General features: G+C 40.9%; 1 protein-coding gene across 2 annotated transcripts in view; it reads right to left on the reverse strand.

The window, feature by feature from the left end:
• Window positions 1-18293, reverse strand: part of LOC131034022 (thioredoxin O2, mitochondrial) — a 94827-nt gene extending 76534 nt beyond the window's left edge. The window contains exon 1 of one of the 2 annotated variants that reach the window (XM_057965362.2): window positions 17948-18293. In XM_057965362.2, the coding sequence (XP_057821345.2) occupies window positions 17948-18143 (196 nt within the window). In that variant the 5' untranslated portion in view covers window positions 18144-18293. The remainder of the gene's footprint in view (window positions 1-17947) is intronic. The other variant, XM_057965360.2, reaches the window with a different exon arrangement.
• Window positions 18294-19031: the final 738 nt, after the last annotated feature.

Consider the following 19031-nt stretch of genomic DNA (forward strand, 5'->3'; position numbering starts at 1 on the left):
TTCACTCTTAGTTTTCTTCTCCTTTTGGCTATTCCTCTTTTCCTTTCTTTGATGCATAAATTGGTTCAGATTGAGGGCTGTCCTAACTCCAGCCAGAAGCATGTGGTACTCATCATAAGCAACCATTGTTGGTCGTAAAATGGGCTTTGTACTACTTGTTAAGCTACGTTGGTTAAGTATGTTAGTGTCGTCGAGGGTAGTTGTCCGTTGCACGACGGTTCCCCACGGGTGGTAACCGCAACCCTCGACCGTGTCTTTATATATGCTCTTGTACTTGTTGGATACACGGATGCAGAGAATGATTATTGTATTAGACATTTTCGCATTAATGAAAGCATTGCTCTAAATTTCTGGTTACTATTCTATCCTATGGTTATCATTTGACTGTTGATATGCAATATTAATAACACACCCCACGGGGTAAACATCTGGCGTCATTGTCGTCTGAATCTGGGTAGCCACGGAGCGTGAATGGCCTACGGAGGATAATGGGCCAGCCCATTGGCAATAGCATCGAGGGGTATAATAGCCGACTAAGAGAACTTTATGAAGGGGAGAACGCATTGACAGCTGACTTCGTGATCCGGTTCCAAGCGGCTATAGAGACTTTCGTACGAGGGGAGGCTACACAGGGAGAGGTAGAGGTACCCGAGAGTGTAGTCTAGGACGCTCTCAACCTCAGTCCGGCAGCAAATAGGTTGTTGCACCAACTCCCGCGTCTCCTAGCCCAAGCAACCCTTGCCCACCAGCACCGAAGGGAGGAAACCCAGCGTGAGGAGCGACGCCAATAGGTCCTCCGGGAGTACCAAGAAAACAACCATCGCTAGGAAGAGGAGCGTAATGGCAAGCGACGATGAGAAACTTGAACCTTGAGCCTCAAGGGCAGAATAAAGAACACTCCTACATTATGTACGGGAATTAATGCCCAACTTATTAAATAAGGATACAAAGAAGAAGGCACAAAGTGAGGAGTGGGAGGCCGCACAGACAGCCCTGATTCTGGAACAACAAGTAGAACGTAGACGGAGGCTAAGGAAACTTGCCGAAGGACAACCTGCCGAAGGGTTGGCCGAAGGGAACCAAGGAGGTGTCATGGAGGGTGCAGGAGCAGAAGCCAAAGGAGATTTCTACGTGTCGCCAGAACACCGTAAGGTGAGAAGCTATGAAGAATTTTTGGAGGAAACAAGGCTACAAAGAAATCTGGTCGAAGAGACCCGAGATAAGTTCAGGAATTTATCCCTTACACCGCGCACAAAGGACCACCGAAGGGAGCGAACAGACGACGAGGGTGAGAACGGAGGGGAGGACAACCGTACGACTGTAGGTGTGGAGGAGGCACAGGCACACGGCAAGCAGGACCCCCTCTTGGGACCCATCACACCAAGCACGCAGGTACAAACCACCGTAGCCCCAGTCACTCAAACAACACACACCACCGGCGCGGGTGGGAATGGTGTAGGTGCACGACATGCGACACGACCCCCATCAATGGCCAGTAAACAGAACCTGCCGAAGTTCAACGGCGACGAGAAGGAAGATCCCATCCGCCATTGCCGCACTTGCGAAACCGTATGGTCAGCGAACGGTGTTACCGACCAGAACGAATGGGTAACACAATTTCCAGCAACCTTAAGGGGAGTGGCCATTGACTGGTACTCCGATACGGATAAGGCCAAAGTCAGCACATGGCCCAACCTGAAGAAGGAGTTCGAGATAGAGTTTTGCCTCCTCAGAGACGACAATGAAATAGTAGCCAAAATCTATGGCACAAAGCAGAACAAGAACGAGACGATCCGAGCCTATAGTCGACGACTCAAGGAACTGTTGGGGAAAATGGAGAGTCAACCAACGAATGGGTTGAAAAAGAGATGGTTTGTGGAGGGACTGAAACACTCCCTCCGGAAGAAGATGAAAATTGTTCCACCAACCTCGTACGAAGATGCATATAATAGAGCGATGGATCTCGAGAGCGAGACCAAGACATCCAAGAAGAAAAAGAAGAAGAATAGCTCGTCCAAGGATGATGACTCTTCTGAGGGAAGCAGTAGCGATGGCAAGTCTGGCAAAAAGGTGCAAGCCCTACAGAAGGACATGCTGAGGATGATGAAAGAGTTGAAGGTTATGAAGGGAGGTCCGAGCAAGACCAACGAAGGGGAGCTTTGGTGCACGGAATGTAAGACGAACGGCCACACGAAAGGCTCCTGCCCAAAGAAGGCCTATTGTGATATATGCCAGTTGATGGGGCATCCCACCAGGGAATGCCCCTACAACATGAAAACACAAAACCAACAAGTATTGCTTACGTAGGAACAACCAACTACATCGGACGGTACCGGCAGCTCCCAGGCGAACAACAATGCAACATCGGGAGGCTACCGAGATAACCGGTGGGGAGGACGAAACAACAATAACAATACAAGGAGCCGGATCCAATACGACTCCAAAGGCCAACCAATGATACAATGCAGAGCGTGTAGCCAGTGGGGGCACTTCGCCTGAGACTGCCCGAAGGGAGAGGCCACACAATATTTGTGCAAATGGTGCGGACCGGAGACCACAAAGACGCCACCTGCCCAAAGTCCGGCATCAACTTGCTCAATATCGAGGAAACCAAAGAAGAGGAAGTGCTAGCCATAACCCGCGCCCAAGCCAGACAAGCAACGTGCCCAAACCCAGAGACAGAGAAGCGAAGGGTACGAGAAGCAGGGGAAGAAATTGAGAAAGAGATACAAGAGAGGGCGAAGGCGAAGGGTACGGCGAGTACTTCCAGCCGACCGGAGGCGGAGGAGGCTATACTAAATCAAATTTTAAAACTGGAGGTGCCTGTGAAGGTACACGATCTCCTCCAGACGATGCCTCAATTACGAACGGCGTTGTTGAATAATCTCTCCCAACCACGCACCAATACCAACCACCGTACGGATGTTCCTGGGGGGTCTGCAATAGACCCCAGGCTGCTAGCAGTTAACACTGCAAGGAACCCGGCCATTGTGGAGATGGGTATCCTTGGCACCATTCTAAACTGATACCATAGTCGATGGTGGATCAGGAGTGAATATTCTTCCAGAAGAAACCTGGTGGAAGCTGGGGAAGCCGACGCTGTGGCCATCTACATTCAATCTGCTAGGAGCAGATCGGCATGGAATCAAACCCATCGGGACACTGATGGGCCAGTAAGTTACCATCGGGGCGCAACCCTTCATACTAGACTTTGTGGTAATCCCACTAAAGAAAAAAGGGTATGATGCGATCTCAGGGAGAGGGTGGTTGGTGGCAGCCAAGGCCACCCACAACTGGAAGAAGAACACTCTGTCTATGGAGAATGGAGGAAGGAAGTTTATCATAGACCTTGGGACGTAGTTGGTTAGTGAGGAACTGGCATCATCTTCGGAATCGGAGGGTGAAGGAGAAGGCGACCTAAGGGACGAAGGACGGGGCTGCATGGAGCCCAACAACGAAGGGATTCTCAAACTAGGAGAGTGCTTCGAGGATGAGACGGGGTCATTGAACGAGCTCTTCCACTAGCAGATGGAGGATTACGAAATGTTCCAGAGCTGCAGGCTCGAAGTAGAGGACCCAGAGCAAGTAACAGAGGAGGTGTACCTGTCGAAATACAGAGAATATTGGAAGGGAGACGCCCGTGTGAGTGACACCACCGCACACCAGTTCCTGAAGGAAGAACCCATCAAGTATCAAGAGGTAAAATTGAAGGAGACAAACCTCGGTGACGTAGATAATCCCAAGATCATTCGTGTCGGCAACGATTGGAACCCTGTGTGGAAGGCCACAACCTTCAAAATCTTTATTCTTCTTCTTCTTCTTATGTATGGGAAGGAGACCATGGTCCCTGTAGAATTTATGGTTCCAGGTCTTCGGATGGCCATTGAAAATAGACTTGCCATCAACAGGTCCAAATTGAAACCCTACCACAAGAAGCATGCAGGGGACCCGAGAGGCCGGAAGGACACCCAAGAGTCCGGAGGGGGACCCGAGAGGCCGGGCAGGCGACTCGAGAGGCACGGGACCAAAGCAGGAGACTCTCGAGCGAGGCAAACCGAGAAGGATGAAGGGCGATCCCAGAGGCATGGGAGCCGAGCCGAAGACTCTCTAGACAACTAGATTAGGAAATTAAAATTTAAAAAAAAAAAAATCGATGGCCATGGTGGAAAGGAAAAATACCACGGTTTAAAAAAGGGTGAAAGGAAAAATACGACGGCACGGCAAAGATAAACGGTGGTGATGGCACGTGAAAAGAAAAATGCGCCGACATTCAAACAAGCATGCAAAAAAAAATAAACGACGACCAGATTGAAAAATCATTCGATGGAGTCTGGAGGCCCAGGACGCTGAAAAAAATAGAGTGGAGAAGAAGGTTTTTGGCATCTTAAAATATCACAAAAATGATGTGCGCCATGGCTATTCCTCTTTTCCTTTTGTTGATGCATAAATTGGTTCAGATTGAGGGTTTTCGTCCCCACAAATGGCTATTCCTCTTTTCCAATCCACTAATTTCCAAGGGTTTTCGTCCCCACAAATGGCTGTCACTGTCACACCAGCAACTATGGAGAAATTTGAATATCAAATGATCACATAACATGAGACTTGGGGAAGGATGAGGCTCCTTTATAAAGACTCCCCAAACCGTTGGTGAGCTTTCACTCTCAATGTAGGATTAAAATTCACTTTATTTTATTTACTCCTTATAAAGTCATTATGATTTTTATAAATAATCACTTTACTTTTATAATTTTATTTTATAACATAAAGTACCTTTTTTTCACCGATTAATAATATAAGATCCCATAAAATAATATTCCACTTTATTTTAATTTCTCCACGAATAGAAATTAGTGACGTGGCCAGCATATCATCCCTTATATCTCCTAATTAGCCTATCAGGATGACATGAAATAGGCTAATCAACTCTCATAAAGTCACTGAGGAGAAGGGGGCATTACACTTGGTGAGTCAGATTATGCACCAATCCCAATTTGGATGTCATATATAGCAAACACAAATGTCATAGAGTTGACAAGGAATACAGAAAAAACTATAGCTCTTGGTATTGAAGATCATGGTTTGTACTGGCTTGTTGATACTAGACATGTTTAGGAGTGTGCATTGGCAGCCAAAAGTGCTTCTGATATCAGTACACTATGGCATCAGCATTCTTGGCACCTCAACATAATCTACCTCTCTCAATTGGCACGAAAGTGCCATGCCCCCACCATAGAGGCTAAGATCACAGCAGTTGGAAATCATTTAGCCCACCAAAGGAAACATAAAAAGAAGCAATGGATTAAGGATAGCTTTTCCTCCCAAAAGGTCCGTGTCTTTACAAATAGAACTTAAAGAGGCATTGATTGGTTAAAGAACAGCATTAAGGGATGCTTCAATTGGAGGAGTTGTATCCTTTGAGGGAGTTGTATCCTTTGTGAAAGCTTGCTATGAAGTTGTGACTCTTCATCCCTTCATGGGGATTATAAATAGGGCGGATCTATTCATGGAGAAGGCGTCAAATGATCAAACAACAAGCTGAAAGGAATTAAGGAATCAGAACCTAATTAAAAGCACAAATAAATATTTATAATAGCAGCAACTAGATTAAAAGATAAGTCTGTGAATAAAGTAAAATTATATCCAAGTGTGTGTTTGTGTTTTCATGCCATAGTGATGATACTTACAGAAACTATTGATCTTTGTGAGTAATCTAAAATTCTAAATGCTTGTCTTGGTTATAAATATGTAATAGTAGATTCGTATAATAGTCCATTTTGAATTTAGAGAGACAGATTGCAAATAGGAAGGACGGCCAGCCTTCCAGGTTCACGAGAGATGAAGGACGACCAGCCTTCATGCTTCTTATCAAGTACGACACCAGAGATGGAATGGACCAGCCTTCCATGCTCATCGGCTAGGGGTGGAATGGACTAGAAATCATTTCATGCTTCCAGGCTTTATTGAGGACAGCTAGCCTCCAAGGTGAACTGAGGGATAGAAGAGCGACCCACCTTCCATGCTCTCACAATACAAGGGTGACCAACCTTGAGATTGCAGTTAGCAAACATTTCAAACGAATTCCTAATGAGATTATTATATGAATATACTTTGGAATGGCTATTGCCTTAATTGGATTTTAATATGAATGATGTTCATATGATATTATGATGAATTATAATGCATAGTCAAGATAGATGTTATCTTGGCTTATGGTTTAATGTCAATTTCCAGTGACTAATATTATGTGCGGGACCTAAACCAACAATTCTTTTAAAGGGAATTTCAATTGGTAAATTTATATGCTTAAATGTATTACATTTCTTATTTCTTATTTCTTATTTCTAATTGGAATTGTGGTTTTAGGGGAAAATTTAGGAATATCCCAAAAGGGGACATTACAAAAAGAATCTGGCAGAGAGATTACCTAACATCCAACAAAAAATGTAGGATGTATGTGGAGCTTGCCAATCAAGGAAGCAACACAAAACTCCTTTTCCAGACGGATGGGCTTGGAGAGCCTCAAGAGTCCTATTACTCGTTCTGTATATGTTTGTGGACCAATAAACACAACATTGATTACCAGTGCAAGGTATTTACTTTTGCTTGTTAATGATTTCAATAGGAAAATGTGGTTGTTGTTCTTGAAGTCAAAATTAGATGTGTTTAAGGAATTTCAAAAGTTCAAATCATTAGTAGAGAACGAGTCGCGATGTGACATCAAAATTCTCAGATCTAATAATGGAGGTGAATTATGTTCAAAAGAATTCAACAACTTTTGTACTAAACACAAAACCAAGAGGCAATACACAACATTCCATACTCCACAGCATAATGGAGTCATTGAGAGAAGGAACCATACAATTACAAAGATGGCCTAGTGTATGTTGGAGAACAAGAGTGTTCCCAAGAAGTTTTCGACTAAAGCGGTTTACACTGCAATTATATTCTCAACAAGTCTCTGACACAAGAAGTGAAGGAGATGACCCCAAAGGAAGCTTGGTGCGGGAGGAAACCAAAAGTGATTCATCTTAAGTTCTTCAATTCTACTGCATATGTCTAGATTCTAGATGCAAAGAGAATCAAGTTAGACCCTAAGAGTAAGAAGTTCGTGCTTACACGGTACATTGAAAATCATAAGGCCTACAGGCTAATTGATGTTGACAGTAACGGTTTGACTTCCAACAGGGATGTTGTTATAGATTAAGTTGGGTCCTTTCAGCTCTCTTAAGAGATCAAGATAACTAAAGATCAGCCTATCGCAGCTAAGGATTCAAGTGTTCAGCTTCATGAAGCTCCATGTAAAGGGGGGAGGATTCTGAGCATGAAGATTCTCCTAGGCAAGCAACACTACCAGAAGAATTTCTTGACAACCTAGATCAGCATCAAAATGACAGACATAGGAAGCCCAAGTCATGGTGAGAAAGTGATTTGGCTGAAAACGCTCCTAAAAAGAGACAAAAGTGAGAGGAAAGCATCAATGGTGATGTTCCGGTCCGGATGATGAAATGATCAAGCATAGATCATCAAGAGGCAAGAGCAAAAACACAATTAACTTTTCTCTTTGGCCAATCTTCAGGGTGTTTATGAGCTCCAAGATTTTGCAAAAGCAAAAGGAAAACCTAAATGGCAAAAAGCCATGGAAACCAAACATAAAAGTCTTTTGAAAAATAAGACTTGGGTTCTTTTAGATCTTCCACAAGGGAAGAAACCCATTGGTTGCAAATGGGTGTACAAAGTTGATGGTATACTTGACAATTACAAACACGGTTGGGCACAAAAGGGTTCTCACAAAGAGAATGTATTAACTATGAGGAGGCCTTCGCTCCTACAACAAAGATGAGCACCGTCTATTTAGTTCTATCCATGGCAGCTCAGTTTGGATGGAAATTCCATCAAATGGGCATAAAATGTGCCTTCCTCAATGGCATGGAGGAAGAAGAGTACATGTCTCCGCCTCAAGGTTTCCAAGTTGTGACAAAAGAGCATTAGGTATGCAAACTAAAGAAAGCTCTATATGGCCTCAAGTAGGAACCCAACACATGGTAGATTAAAATTGATAGGCATTTGGTTGAACAAGGATTTCAGAGAAGTCCTTCAAATCCAAATTAGTATGTCAAAAGCGTAGACAATGAGATCATTTTACTGGTCATTTATATAGAGGACATCATCATTACAAGTAGTCAAGCACATTTGATTGAACAAATCAAATGTAATTTGAGTAAAGCTTTCAACATGACTAATTAAGGTCTCCTACACTACTACTTAGGTGTAGAAATTTTAAAAATAGGTGGTAGTATTTTTATTTTCAATCTAAATATGTCAAAGAGTGTGCTCAACAAGTTCTAAATGACAGATTGCAAAATCTCATTTACACCTATGGAGAAAGGGCTGAAGCTTTCAACCAAAACAGACTCAACAGTAATAAATGAGTCAACATTCAAGCAACTAGTGGGCAGCCTTATCTATCTTCCAGCCATTAGACCTGATTTGAGCTATGTTGTGAGTTTCATTAGCAAATTAATGATAGTACCAAAGGCACAACATTGGGTTGCAACGAAAGGCGTTGAGATATGTCAAAGGGACACTTGACTTTGGCATTCTGTAAAGCTGAAGCAAAGTCCTAAGTTGGTTGGTTTCACAGATTTAGATTGGGCAAGTTCTATTGATAACAAAAAATCCACTTTTGGATATGTTTTCAACCTTGACACAAGTACAGTCACATGGACCAGCAAGAAGCAGTAGGTAGTAGCTCTTTTCTCGACAGAAGTAGAGTATCAAGGGATAATAAAATCAATATGTGAGGCAATATGGCTTTGAAAGATTAACTTAAACATGCAAATGTCTGAAGCAAGGCCTTCTCCCTTGTTTTATTTCAATCAAGGGGCACTAAAGCTTGCCAAGAATCCAATCTTCCAAAGCGTACTACAAATGTGGAGCTTCATTGTCATTTCATCCGGCAACTTGTAGAAGATGGATCAATGATGTTGCAATATTGCCCTTTTCATGATCAAACTACAAACATTCTTACCAAGTCATTAGGTCTTGACAAATTTGTAAAATTTCAGGATAAATTTGGTGTAGTTAGTAGATTGACCATTAAGGGAGGGTATTAAAGTATTATTGTAATGTTTAGTATATAAGGTCAATTAGTCTTTAGGAAAGACTTTATGAATATTATTTTATTCTTTTAGTTAAGTTCTTATCCTTTTTCTTTATTAGTTGTTGCTCTTATCCTTAACAAATAAAGCTTCTGTAACTCTTATTTTTGGATACTTTCACTCCTTGTTTAATTATCGAATATTCTATGTTATATTTTTTGTAGCCTCTAGATATTACGCATTGAACTTCCTATGAAGTCAAATATTATGATTTCATTTCAAAATGAAGATATTGTGAAAAAATATTTGAATGAATTTATTCATGAATATACAACGTATATATAGAGATTTACATGATGGTGTTCTAAAAAGAACAACCCGTTTAACTGAAGCTAAAAAGCTAACTATGTCTTATAATAAAAGAAGTGTTAAAAAAACAATAAATAAATACATGCTGAATAAACTAAATGATCATTAATAGAACGACTAAAAATAGCTGACTAAATATATTCTATTATTCTAATACATTGCATTTAGTTCCTTGAGTATGGCTCTTACTTTTGTTTGCATATATGAACTGAAATTTATTTCATTTGATTTTTTTAAAACTTTCAAACATTTTGAATTTTCAAGGGCTTCTAGAGAAAAACATCATAATTTGAAAAGCATTCCTACAAATCACTATGTGCTTAGTGTTTATTTTATGTGTGAATCAAGGTTGAAATTGAAAAACAAATACTAGCTAGGATTAACCTAGGGCCTAACAACATCCTAGAATGTTTTGTTACTAAACTTGAGTGCTTTCCACTAATTGAAAAACCATCACTTGTAACCAAAGCTCATCCTAGTAAGTCTACAAAAAAAAAAATAGATCTATTATTGTGAGTACTTTAAGTTTAAAAAAATTAACATAGTTGCCAGGTTTGAAAATATTAGAATAATATCTTCAGTATATTTGTTTCTATTATGTTTAATGGTCAATATATTGTAAATCTTGTATAATTAGTTTCTTTCTAATTCTGACGATCGTTTCTTATTAGAAACATCATGTCTTGTAACTCTATTTAATGATCGCTTTGATCATTAGTAAATACATTAAATTTTACCAATTACATTTGTAATATGGTATCAGAGCCTTAAAAAAAGAAAAAGAAAAAGAAAAAGAAAAAAATTTCAGTTATTGGAATTTTTTCAGAATTTTTTTAGTTTGCTATAAGGGCTTTCCTGTTTTTCCCTCTGCTGCTTGCATCGTGGGTCTGTTTCTAAGGATTTATTCCTCAACCCCCGTCAGATTTTTGCAGGGTTTTAGCAGCCTATTTTTTCGACAAGATTCGTATGCAACAAATCAAGATTTTTTCGATCCGTGGTTTTGTTCCTCCCGCGATTTTTTTTGGCGCACGGTTCATTTTTTCGTGCCTTCCTTCAGAGCTCACACGATTTCTCTCTATGCCTCCCGGTATCTTTATTTGCTAGCGACGCGACTTTATTTTTTCACGGCGCCTGCACATACCGCATGGTTTTTTGCGTGATCTATTGGCTCTGTTCAAAATCTCACCTCGCCATTCTGTGTATACTGTGCGACGGCAACATATGTTGCGACTCTACCTGCGCACAACGTCTAAGGTTGGTGTTTGGGTTGCTGTTCGTGGCGAAGTTTTTGTATGGTCTTCATGCCCGACAGCGATGGCAAGGGGTTTTGGTGTTAAATCGCGATTTAGTGTGCAATAGTGTCGCCTAGGATTTTTCACAAACCCTCTGTAACATTTTTTTGCAGCTAGGGTTTTATAAAAATCTTTCTGAAAATTCTGAGACTTGGGTTTTCTGGGTTTTTCGTCAGCGTTTCTGGATACCTATCAAAATTTTTGGGTTCTCCAGAAATCCGTACATTGGGATCTGTGCTAGAAAATTTCTTGAAATATGCCTCGAAAACAATGCCAGTCTTCTACCTCTGTTTTCTTGCATGTGTCGTGTTTACGCGATTTCACGTGTTTTTCTACCTCGATATTCGTGCCATTATCCGTTCAACCAGCTTTGACCTCAGTTTTCAGCAATGGCATCTTTGACGAATATTCTGCTCGAGGGCAATTAGAAATTCAATGGCAGAAATTATAACACTTGGAAACAACGGATGCTCGCCATTTTTGAGTATCGGGTTATTGATCAATTAGTTCTTGGAAAGGCCACCCATCCCTCTGCAGCAGGTCCTGACCAAACAAAGTTTGATGAACAAAATCGTGAAGCAGTCATTCTCATCAAGCTCTCAGTGACCGACGATCAGCTTCCTCAAATACCTTCCGACAACACAGCTGCCGAGATATGGGAGCATCTCAAGACACTGCATGAGACGTTTGATAAGAGCAGAGCCTTCTTTTTGAAGAATATGTTTTTTTCTATTATCATGGATGAGAGGAAATCTCTTCATGATCACCTCAATCGAATCAAGGAAATCCGTGATCAGTTGGAAGCCATTGGCCGGAAAAAATGGAGGACATGGTCGTGATAACTCTGAAGAGCTTACCAAAGTCCTACGAGCATTTTGTCGAAACTCTCAACATCACCTCAATTGGTGTTGATCTGAAGTTCGCTGATCTTTGCGCTAAACTTCTGCAGCAGGATCGGTGGAAGCAACAGTTCAGCAGTGGTCCTAGCTCATCCTCTTTAGAACAAGCATTCGCAACTAAATCCTTTCAGAAGGATAAAAGCAAATCTCAACCTTCCTAGCCCTATCAGCAGAAGAACTTTGCTCTGTCATCAGAAGACTCGAAGAAGAAAAATGTTCAGTGCAATTACTGCCATAAATTTGGTCACATGAAGCTTGAGTGTCATAAGCGCTTGGATGCACAGGCTAAGCAAAGTAGTTCGCAGCCGAAAGCACATGTAGCAGAGCACATTGAGCGGAGTAAATCTGCCTTTTATGCCTTCATTGCTAAAAGACCTACAAACCAAGTCAAATCCTCTGCCCGGTATATAGATTCAAGTGCCTCACGCCACTTCACTCATCGCCAAGATTGGTTCACTGATTTTCAGCCTTCTCAGATTCAGTAATCTTTGGCGGAGGGGAAGAGTACACTGTTGTTGGCAAGGGCAATGTGCAGATTCAGCCCGGAGGAAAGAAATTAATTTTCCTCGATGTGCACTATGTTCTAGGAATGGAACTCAACCTTCTCTCAGTCAATCAAATTCTGAGACATTCTCCTCGGCTAGCCGTGACCTTCAGTTCACATCGATGCAGTATCATTGATCAGGAGACTCAAACAATTATTATTGTGGGTCTTGAGGATCATGGTCTATTTAGACTAGTTGATTCTAGTGATTCTCCGGAGCTCACCATGGCAGCCAAGCGCTCCTCTATGAGTACACTCTGGCATCAATGGTATGGGCACTTGAATGTGCACTATCTTTCTCAGCTTGTTCGGGAAGATATTGTCATTGGATTGCCAGAAATCCAGACCCAGAACCTCGGAGTCTGCGGAGCATGTCAAGCTAGCAAACAGCATCGGACTCCCTTTTCGAATGGCAATTCCTAGAGAGCCTCTAAGGTACTACAGCTGGTCCATGCTAATATTTGTGGACCTATGGCTACTCCATCTGTTACTGGGTCCAAGTATTTTCTACTTTTTGTTGATGATTTTAGTAGAAAAATGTGGGTGTATTTTCTTCATTAGAAATCAAAGGTTTTTGTTGTGTTTCAAAAATTTAAAGCATTAGTAGAAAAAGAGTTTGGTAATAATATTTGTAACTCTTCGGTTTGATAATGGGGGAGAATTTTGTTCTTCTGCTTTCTCCCATTTCTGTGACATCATGGCATCAAGCGCCAACTCACTACACCATACACCCTGCAGCAAAATGGTGTCGTTGAGCAGAGAAACCGCACGATTACTGAAATGGTCCAGTCTATGCTTGAACACAAGAATGTTCCGAAGAAATTTTGGGTTGAAGCAGTTAATACAGCAGTCTATCTTCTGAATCGGTCTCCTACTGTGGCCGTGAAGAAGAAGACTCCGGAGGAGGCCTGGTCAAGCCGCAAGCCCAGAATCAGTCACCTCAAGGTTTTTGGCTCCACTGCCTTTGTTTGGATCCTTGATGCAAAACGCACCAAGCTAGATGCCAAGAGTAAGAAACTTATGCACACCGGCTGCAGTGATAATCACAAAGCCTATCGCCTGGTTGATATTGAGACAGATCGTGTCATCTTCAGTTAGGACATGGTTTTTGATGAGGGTCGAGGACCATTTCAGCTCTCTCCTCCAGTTGTGGATTCCGAGGATCCGCCTTTGAAAGCTTCAGACTTGGGTGTTCGTCTTCCATTAGGTCCATCTGATGGGAGGGTTCCAGTTGTTCTAACTCCTGCACCTTCACCAATTCCTTCTCCTGCAGGATGACCTAGACAGGCAGCTGCACCACCAGATTTTCCACAAGATTCATCCAATCTTTTGTTTGATGAACCTAATCTTGTTGCCCCTCCTGCATCTGATGTTGGCACTTCTACTCTTCGGCCTAAATGGTGGGCTAAGACACTTGCTGATCTTCATGATGACGAGCTCATCGATGGTAGAACTGCTCGGAAAAAGAGCAAGCAACCTGATTATGTCAATTTTGCTCTCATGGCCAACATTCATAGTGTGAATGAACCTCAAACATACATAGAGGCGAAGGGATACCTGAGTGGGAACAAGCTATGGCAACTAAGCACCAGAGCTTGCTGATAAATAACACTTGGGTTCTGTCAAATCTTCCTCCAAGCAAGAAACCCATTGGGTGCGAATGGGTCTATAAAGTTGAATACAAGGCTGATGGTACTTTAGATAAGTACAAGGCTCGTCTTGTTGCCAAAGGCTTTTCTCAGCGTGCAGACATTGATTACGAGGAAACCTTTGCTCCGATTGCAAAGATGAGCACCATTAGATTAGTCCTAGCCATGGCAGCTCAGTATGGCTGGAAGGTCCATCAGATGGACGTCAAGAGTGCCTTCCTGAATGGTGAGTTACAAGAAGAGGTCTACATGACACAACCTCCTGGATTCAAGGTTGCCGGCAAAAAACATCAGGTTCTCAAACTAGTGAAAGCACTCTATGGCCTAAAACAGGCTCCTCGGGCTTGGTACATAAAAATTGATAAGTACCTCACAGATCAAGGTTTCCAGAGAAGTCCTTCTGACTCAAATCTGTATGTCAAGACTACTAGTCGTGATATCATCATTCTGCTTATTTATGTTGATGATCTGATCATCACTGGCAGCTCAGCATCTTTGGTTCAGGGAATCAAACAGAATATTTGCCAGTCTTTTGACATGACTGACCTTGGGCTTTTGCACTACTACCTAGGTGTTGAGGTTTGGCAGCATCTCATGGCATCTTCATTTCTCAGTCCAAATATGTCAGGGCTCTGCTAGACAAGTTCAAAATGCAGGATTGCAAACCTGCATCTACACCTATGGAGCGAGGCCTGAAGTTGTCGGCCAAATCCGGTTCTCCAGTTGATAATGAATCCGAATTCAAGCAACTAGTGGGCAGTTTAATCTATCTCACCTCCACTAGACCTGATCTGAGCTATGCAATGAGCTACATATCCCACTTCATGACAGCCCCTACATCAAAACACTGGGCTGCAGTGAGGCGAATCCTGCGCTATGCCAAGGGCACTTCAAACTTTGGTATCCTTTATGGACAGACCAAAGATCCCAGACTCATTGGTTTCACAGATTTGGATTGGGCAGGCTCTATTGATGACAGAAAGTCTACACCCGGATATGTCTTCAGTTTGGGCACAGGTGCTATCACTTGGACCAGTAAGAAGTAGCAGGTCATAGCTCTTTCCTCGACTGAAGCTCAATATCGAGGAACAATCAAAGCAGCTTGTGAGGCAGTTTGGCTTCAACGGATGCTTTCAGACATCCAACTGTCTCGAGCCGGTCCTACACCCCTCTTCTGTGACAATCAAGGGGTGTTGAAACTCACAAAGAATCTAGTCTTTCATGAGAGAACCAAGCATGTTGAGCTTCATTGTCACTTCACCCGCAAACTGGTTGAAGATGGATCCGTCGACTTGCAATATGTTCCTACAGAGGACCAAACTGCCAATATCCTCACCAAGTCCCTACTTCCTGATAAGTTTGTTAAGTTTAGGAGGCTGCTTGGTGTAATAGATAGATTGACCATTAAGGGAGGGTATTAGAATAATATCTTCAATATATTTGTTTCTATTATGTTTAATGGTCAATATATTGTAAATCTTGTATAATTAGTTTCTTTCTAATTCTGACGATCGTTTCTTATTAGAAACATCATGTCTTGTAACTCTATTTAATGATCGCTTTGATCATTGGTGAATACATTGAATTTTACCAATTACATTTGTAATAGAAAAGATATTCTTTTTGTAGGCAGATTTTATGCCAAACTCAAACAGATTTTGCAACCCGATATGGAAGCACAAGTCTAAATTGATACCTCTCATGCTAAGAACCAGGTACTAGAGATCCATTTCACCAAAGTCACCTAAAGCACAATCTCGAACTCATCCCTTATGGTGTCAGGAGCCTTGCACTTAGCAAGACTTGATCGCTAGTGGGCTCATTCAAAACCATTCAACTTCACTAGCAAACTAAGGGCCCTTTCACCAAGTTTGAAAATGTTGATTCATTCAAGAGGTCAAAAACAATTGTAGATTCAGAATTTTCTAAAGAAAGGTAAATTTTCTATAGGAATTGGAAAGTCTAGACTGAATCAAACAAATTCAACCAGTTGAAAAAATCCAAATCCAGCCAATCCAAAAAATTGGATTTGGCCAGATTAGGTAATATGCTTTTGATTACAAAATAACCAAAGTGAGTACATATATGATATAAAAGATTTTACAACAGAATTTTAGCAAACAACATTTTGAAAAGATAGAACCTTTGTCTCAATAGGTAGTCACACAACATCTCTGATTCTCTACAATTGGAAATTTCATCCCTGTCATGATAAATGGCCCTTATCTAAAATTCAATCACAGACCTAAAGTCAGAAATCAATAGGTATCCCCAAAATGTTTGCCCTTCATCAAATGGTCTAAGTTTTCCCATTTGATGATGATGATGATAATGATTTTTAAAGTATTTGAAACGAAACTGCCCTATAGGGCCTATTAGCATGTATAACGAAGAGATTCATCTTTAGTATCACTACAAAGTACATTGCAATAAGGGAAATTCCCTTCAATATACAATGAAAGCAGCCCTGATTTCACAAATGGGCATGCACAGTGTGGGGTTTTTTGGACCTCTATCCTCATAAGAAGTTCAAAATTACAATAATTGATAATGCTGATGATAATGAATTTCAAGGTGTCATAAATTTTCCCTTCAAAATGTATAGACAATATAATTTGTTTTTTGTCTCACTGCAAAGTGTAAGGAAAAATGGTGTCTCAACCTTGCAATTCTAACAAGTTAATATGTTGAGTGTTGAGGGGGGCGGAGTTGTAAAGGAGGTGTACCCCCCTTGCGGAGTCTGGGGGAGATGACCCCCCGATAGGGGGTCCGGAAGTCGTGCACCCTGATGGTGATTCGGGGGCAATGCCCTTGAAAGCCACATTTTATGTTTGTATTATTATTGTAAATCTAGACCATTCATCATTAGGTCTCAAATCTAACGGTAGATATTAGTTGGCTAGTCTTACCCTAAAAGAAAACCCTATTACATGAGGGGATTGTAAGATGGTTGTGCATTGTATTGGATTGTATAGTGTGAGAGAGTCTGATAACTGTTCATTGCTTTTGTATCTCTAGTTGATAATACTCTTCTGAAAAGCTTATTCTGCAAGCATATTGTAATCTTATTGATTTCTAAACAATATAGGACAGCTTTCAGAGTGTGGAGTTTTTCTCTTGAAAGAGTTTCCTCCATGTAAATCACTATGTTGTGGTAAAAATGATATTTATGTTTATTTATATTTAATTTTTATAAGTATTGTTAAGAATGAAAAACTTTTGCATAACCCTCCTCTCAAGATTAGAGTAGAAATTTGCTCCACTACCCTAGCTTCCTTACACAAAGCATATTGAATGAAGCAGGCAGCTTTAGTATCACGGGTGGGTATGCACAGAAAGGGACTTTGAGAACTCTTCCACTTAAAAAAGTTCAAAATTACAACACTCTGATGATGATAACAATTATAACTTTGAAAGTGTTACTAAACCAAATTGGTCTATAAGAGCCATCAAATTGTATAGCTAACGCAGTTTATTTTTTGATATACTACAAAGTACTTGCATGAACCCAGAATCCCTTTGCTAAACAATAAAAGAAGCCTAATATCGTAAATCAGTGTGCTAGGCACAAGGCTTTTAGACCTCTATCCCCTTGAGATGGTCAGAATTACAATAATTTGGTGATGATGATAGTGACTTTTAACACATTTTAAACCAAATCGATCTATAAGGCCCGTCAAAATTAATAAATAATCATATTCGTCCTTAGAGCTGTTGCATAGTATATGCATGAGCTCAATTCCGTTCAGTACATAACAAAAGCAGCCTCAAAACCACAAATGGATGCACTTGGCATGGAGCTTTTAGATCTCTTTACCATAAAGAAGCTTCTAAATTACAATAATTTAATGACAAAGATGATAAGAATTTTAAAGTGTTGTAGTCTACAGAAGCCATCCAAGTATACAGAGAACGTAATTAGTCTTTAGCCTCACTGACAAATATATTGCACGAAGCCAATTCACTGTGCTGCACAGCGAAAGAAGCTCCATTTCCACCCCTCAAGAAGCTCAAAATTAAAATAATTCCCGCTGCCCACCTCACTCGTGTTAAATGTGCTTAGAAAAAATGAAAAAATAAGCGAACAAGCACTCACCTGGCGAGGCAGTAAAAAATCTGATATTCGCAGGACTAGTAAAAAGGGGCTTAGGTTCCCAACTAGCAGGACTCGATGAAGAAGACAAAGCAAATTTAAGTAACGAATAATGTGTGGCCGCAGAACATGGATATAGAAACCTCCTCTGTGAATGTGAATACCCACGACCAATGCTCCGTAGAAGTCTCGAACCCATCTTAGGATCCTGAATCTTAAACTTGCACCCCAAATCCTGGTCTCCCGTAATGTTGAAACGACTAATTTCTTTTATTTTTTTCCAAGAGAACTGAGTATATTCGAGCTCAAATGGCGAGTCTCATGCCGTTGAGGAGCAATTCGATTATATTATGAAAGTGTTACTCATTTATTCAAATAGAATGAGCTTGAGTGAAAAAAAATTAAAATTAAGGTTTTAAAGGTATGGCTCATGTCCCTAGAAAATGGGTAGTATAGAATCATGTCTAAAAAACAAAAATATTAAATCAAGAAATTAAGTATCAAATATCAAATGGTTTTAAAGAAGAAATAATTATACAAGTTATGATTTTAAGAAAGAAATAGTCATCTAGGTCACATGTTCATTACAAGAACAAATTAAGTGACAAGTGCAATAAAATCAATAGAGAGAGGGGTCTTAAGCATTTGGTTTGCCCATCCTTATCAAACAAGTCTTTTCTTTCTTCCTCTAGCTCCCAGATAGTGAGAGGTGTATTCCTCCTCCTTGATGACCATTTGTGGCTAAGAATCATGCACACCTAGTCATAATTAAGCACTCATTTATGGAGAGATGGCAAGCACCGAGGAAGGAAATTTTCTTTGATTGTTATAAGGGAGGGAGTGTGACCTAAGGGTGCCCATACCTTTTAGAGGATGACAAAGAGTGGTAAGCAAGCAATGATCATTTGCCTTGGATATTATTTGGAGGATCCCAACTAGAATAATCTCTTAGCAACCATATTGTTCACCTAGTGGATGATGTGACACAAGAAATTGAAGAGGATGGGACCTTATAATAGTAGAAGGAGCATTCCTCAAGTGACACAATACGATTTGAAGATGTTAAACTTTTAAAGCCACTTTATTA

The sequence above is a fragment of the Cryptomeria japonica genome, chromosome 2 (assembly GCF_030272615.1).
Source record: "Cryptomeria japonica chromosome 2, Sugi_1.0, whole genome shotgun sequence".
NCBI lineage: Eukaryota > Viridiplantae > Streptophyta > Pinopsida > Cupressales > Cupressaceae > Cryptomeria > Cryptomeria japonica.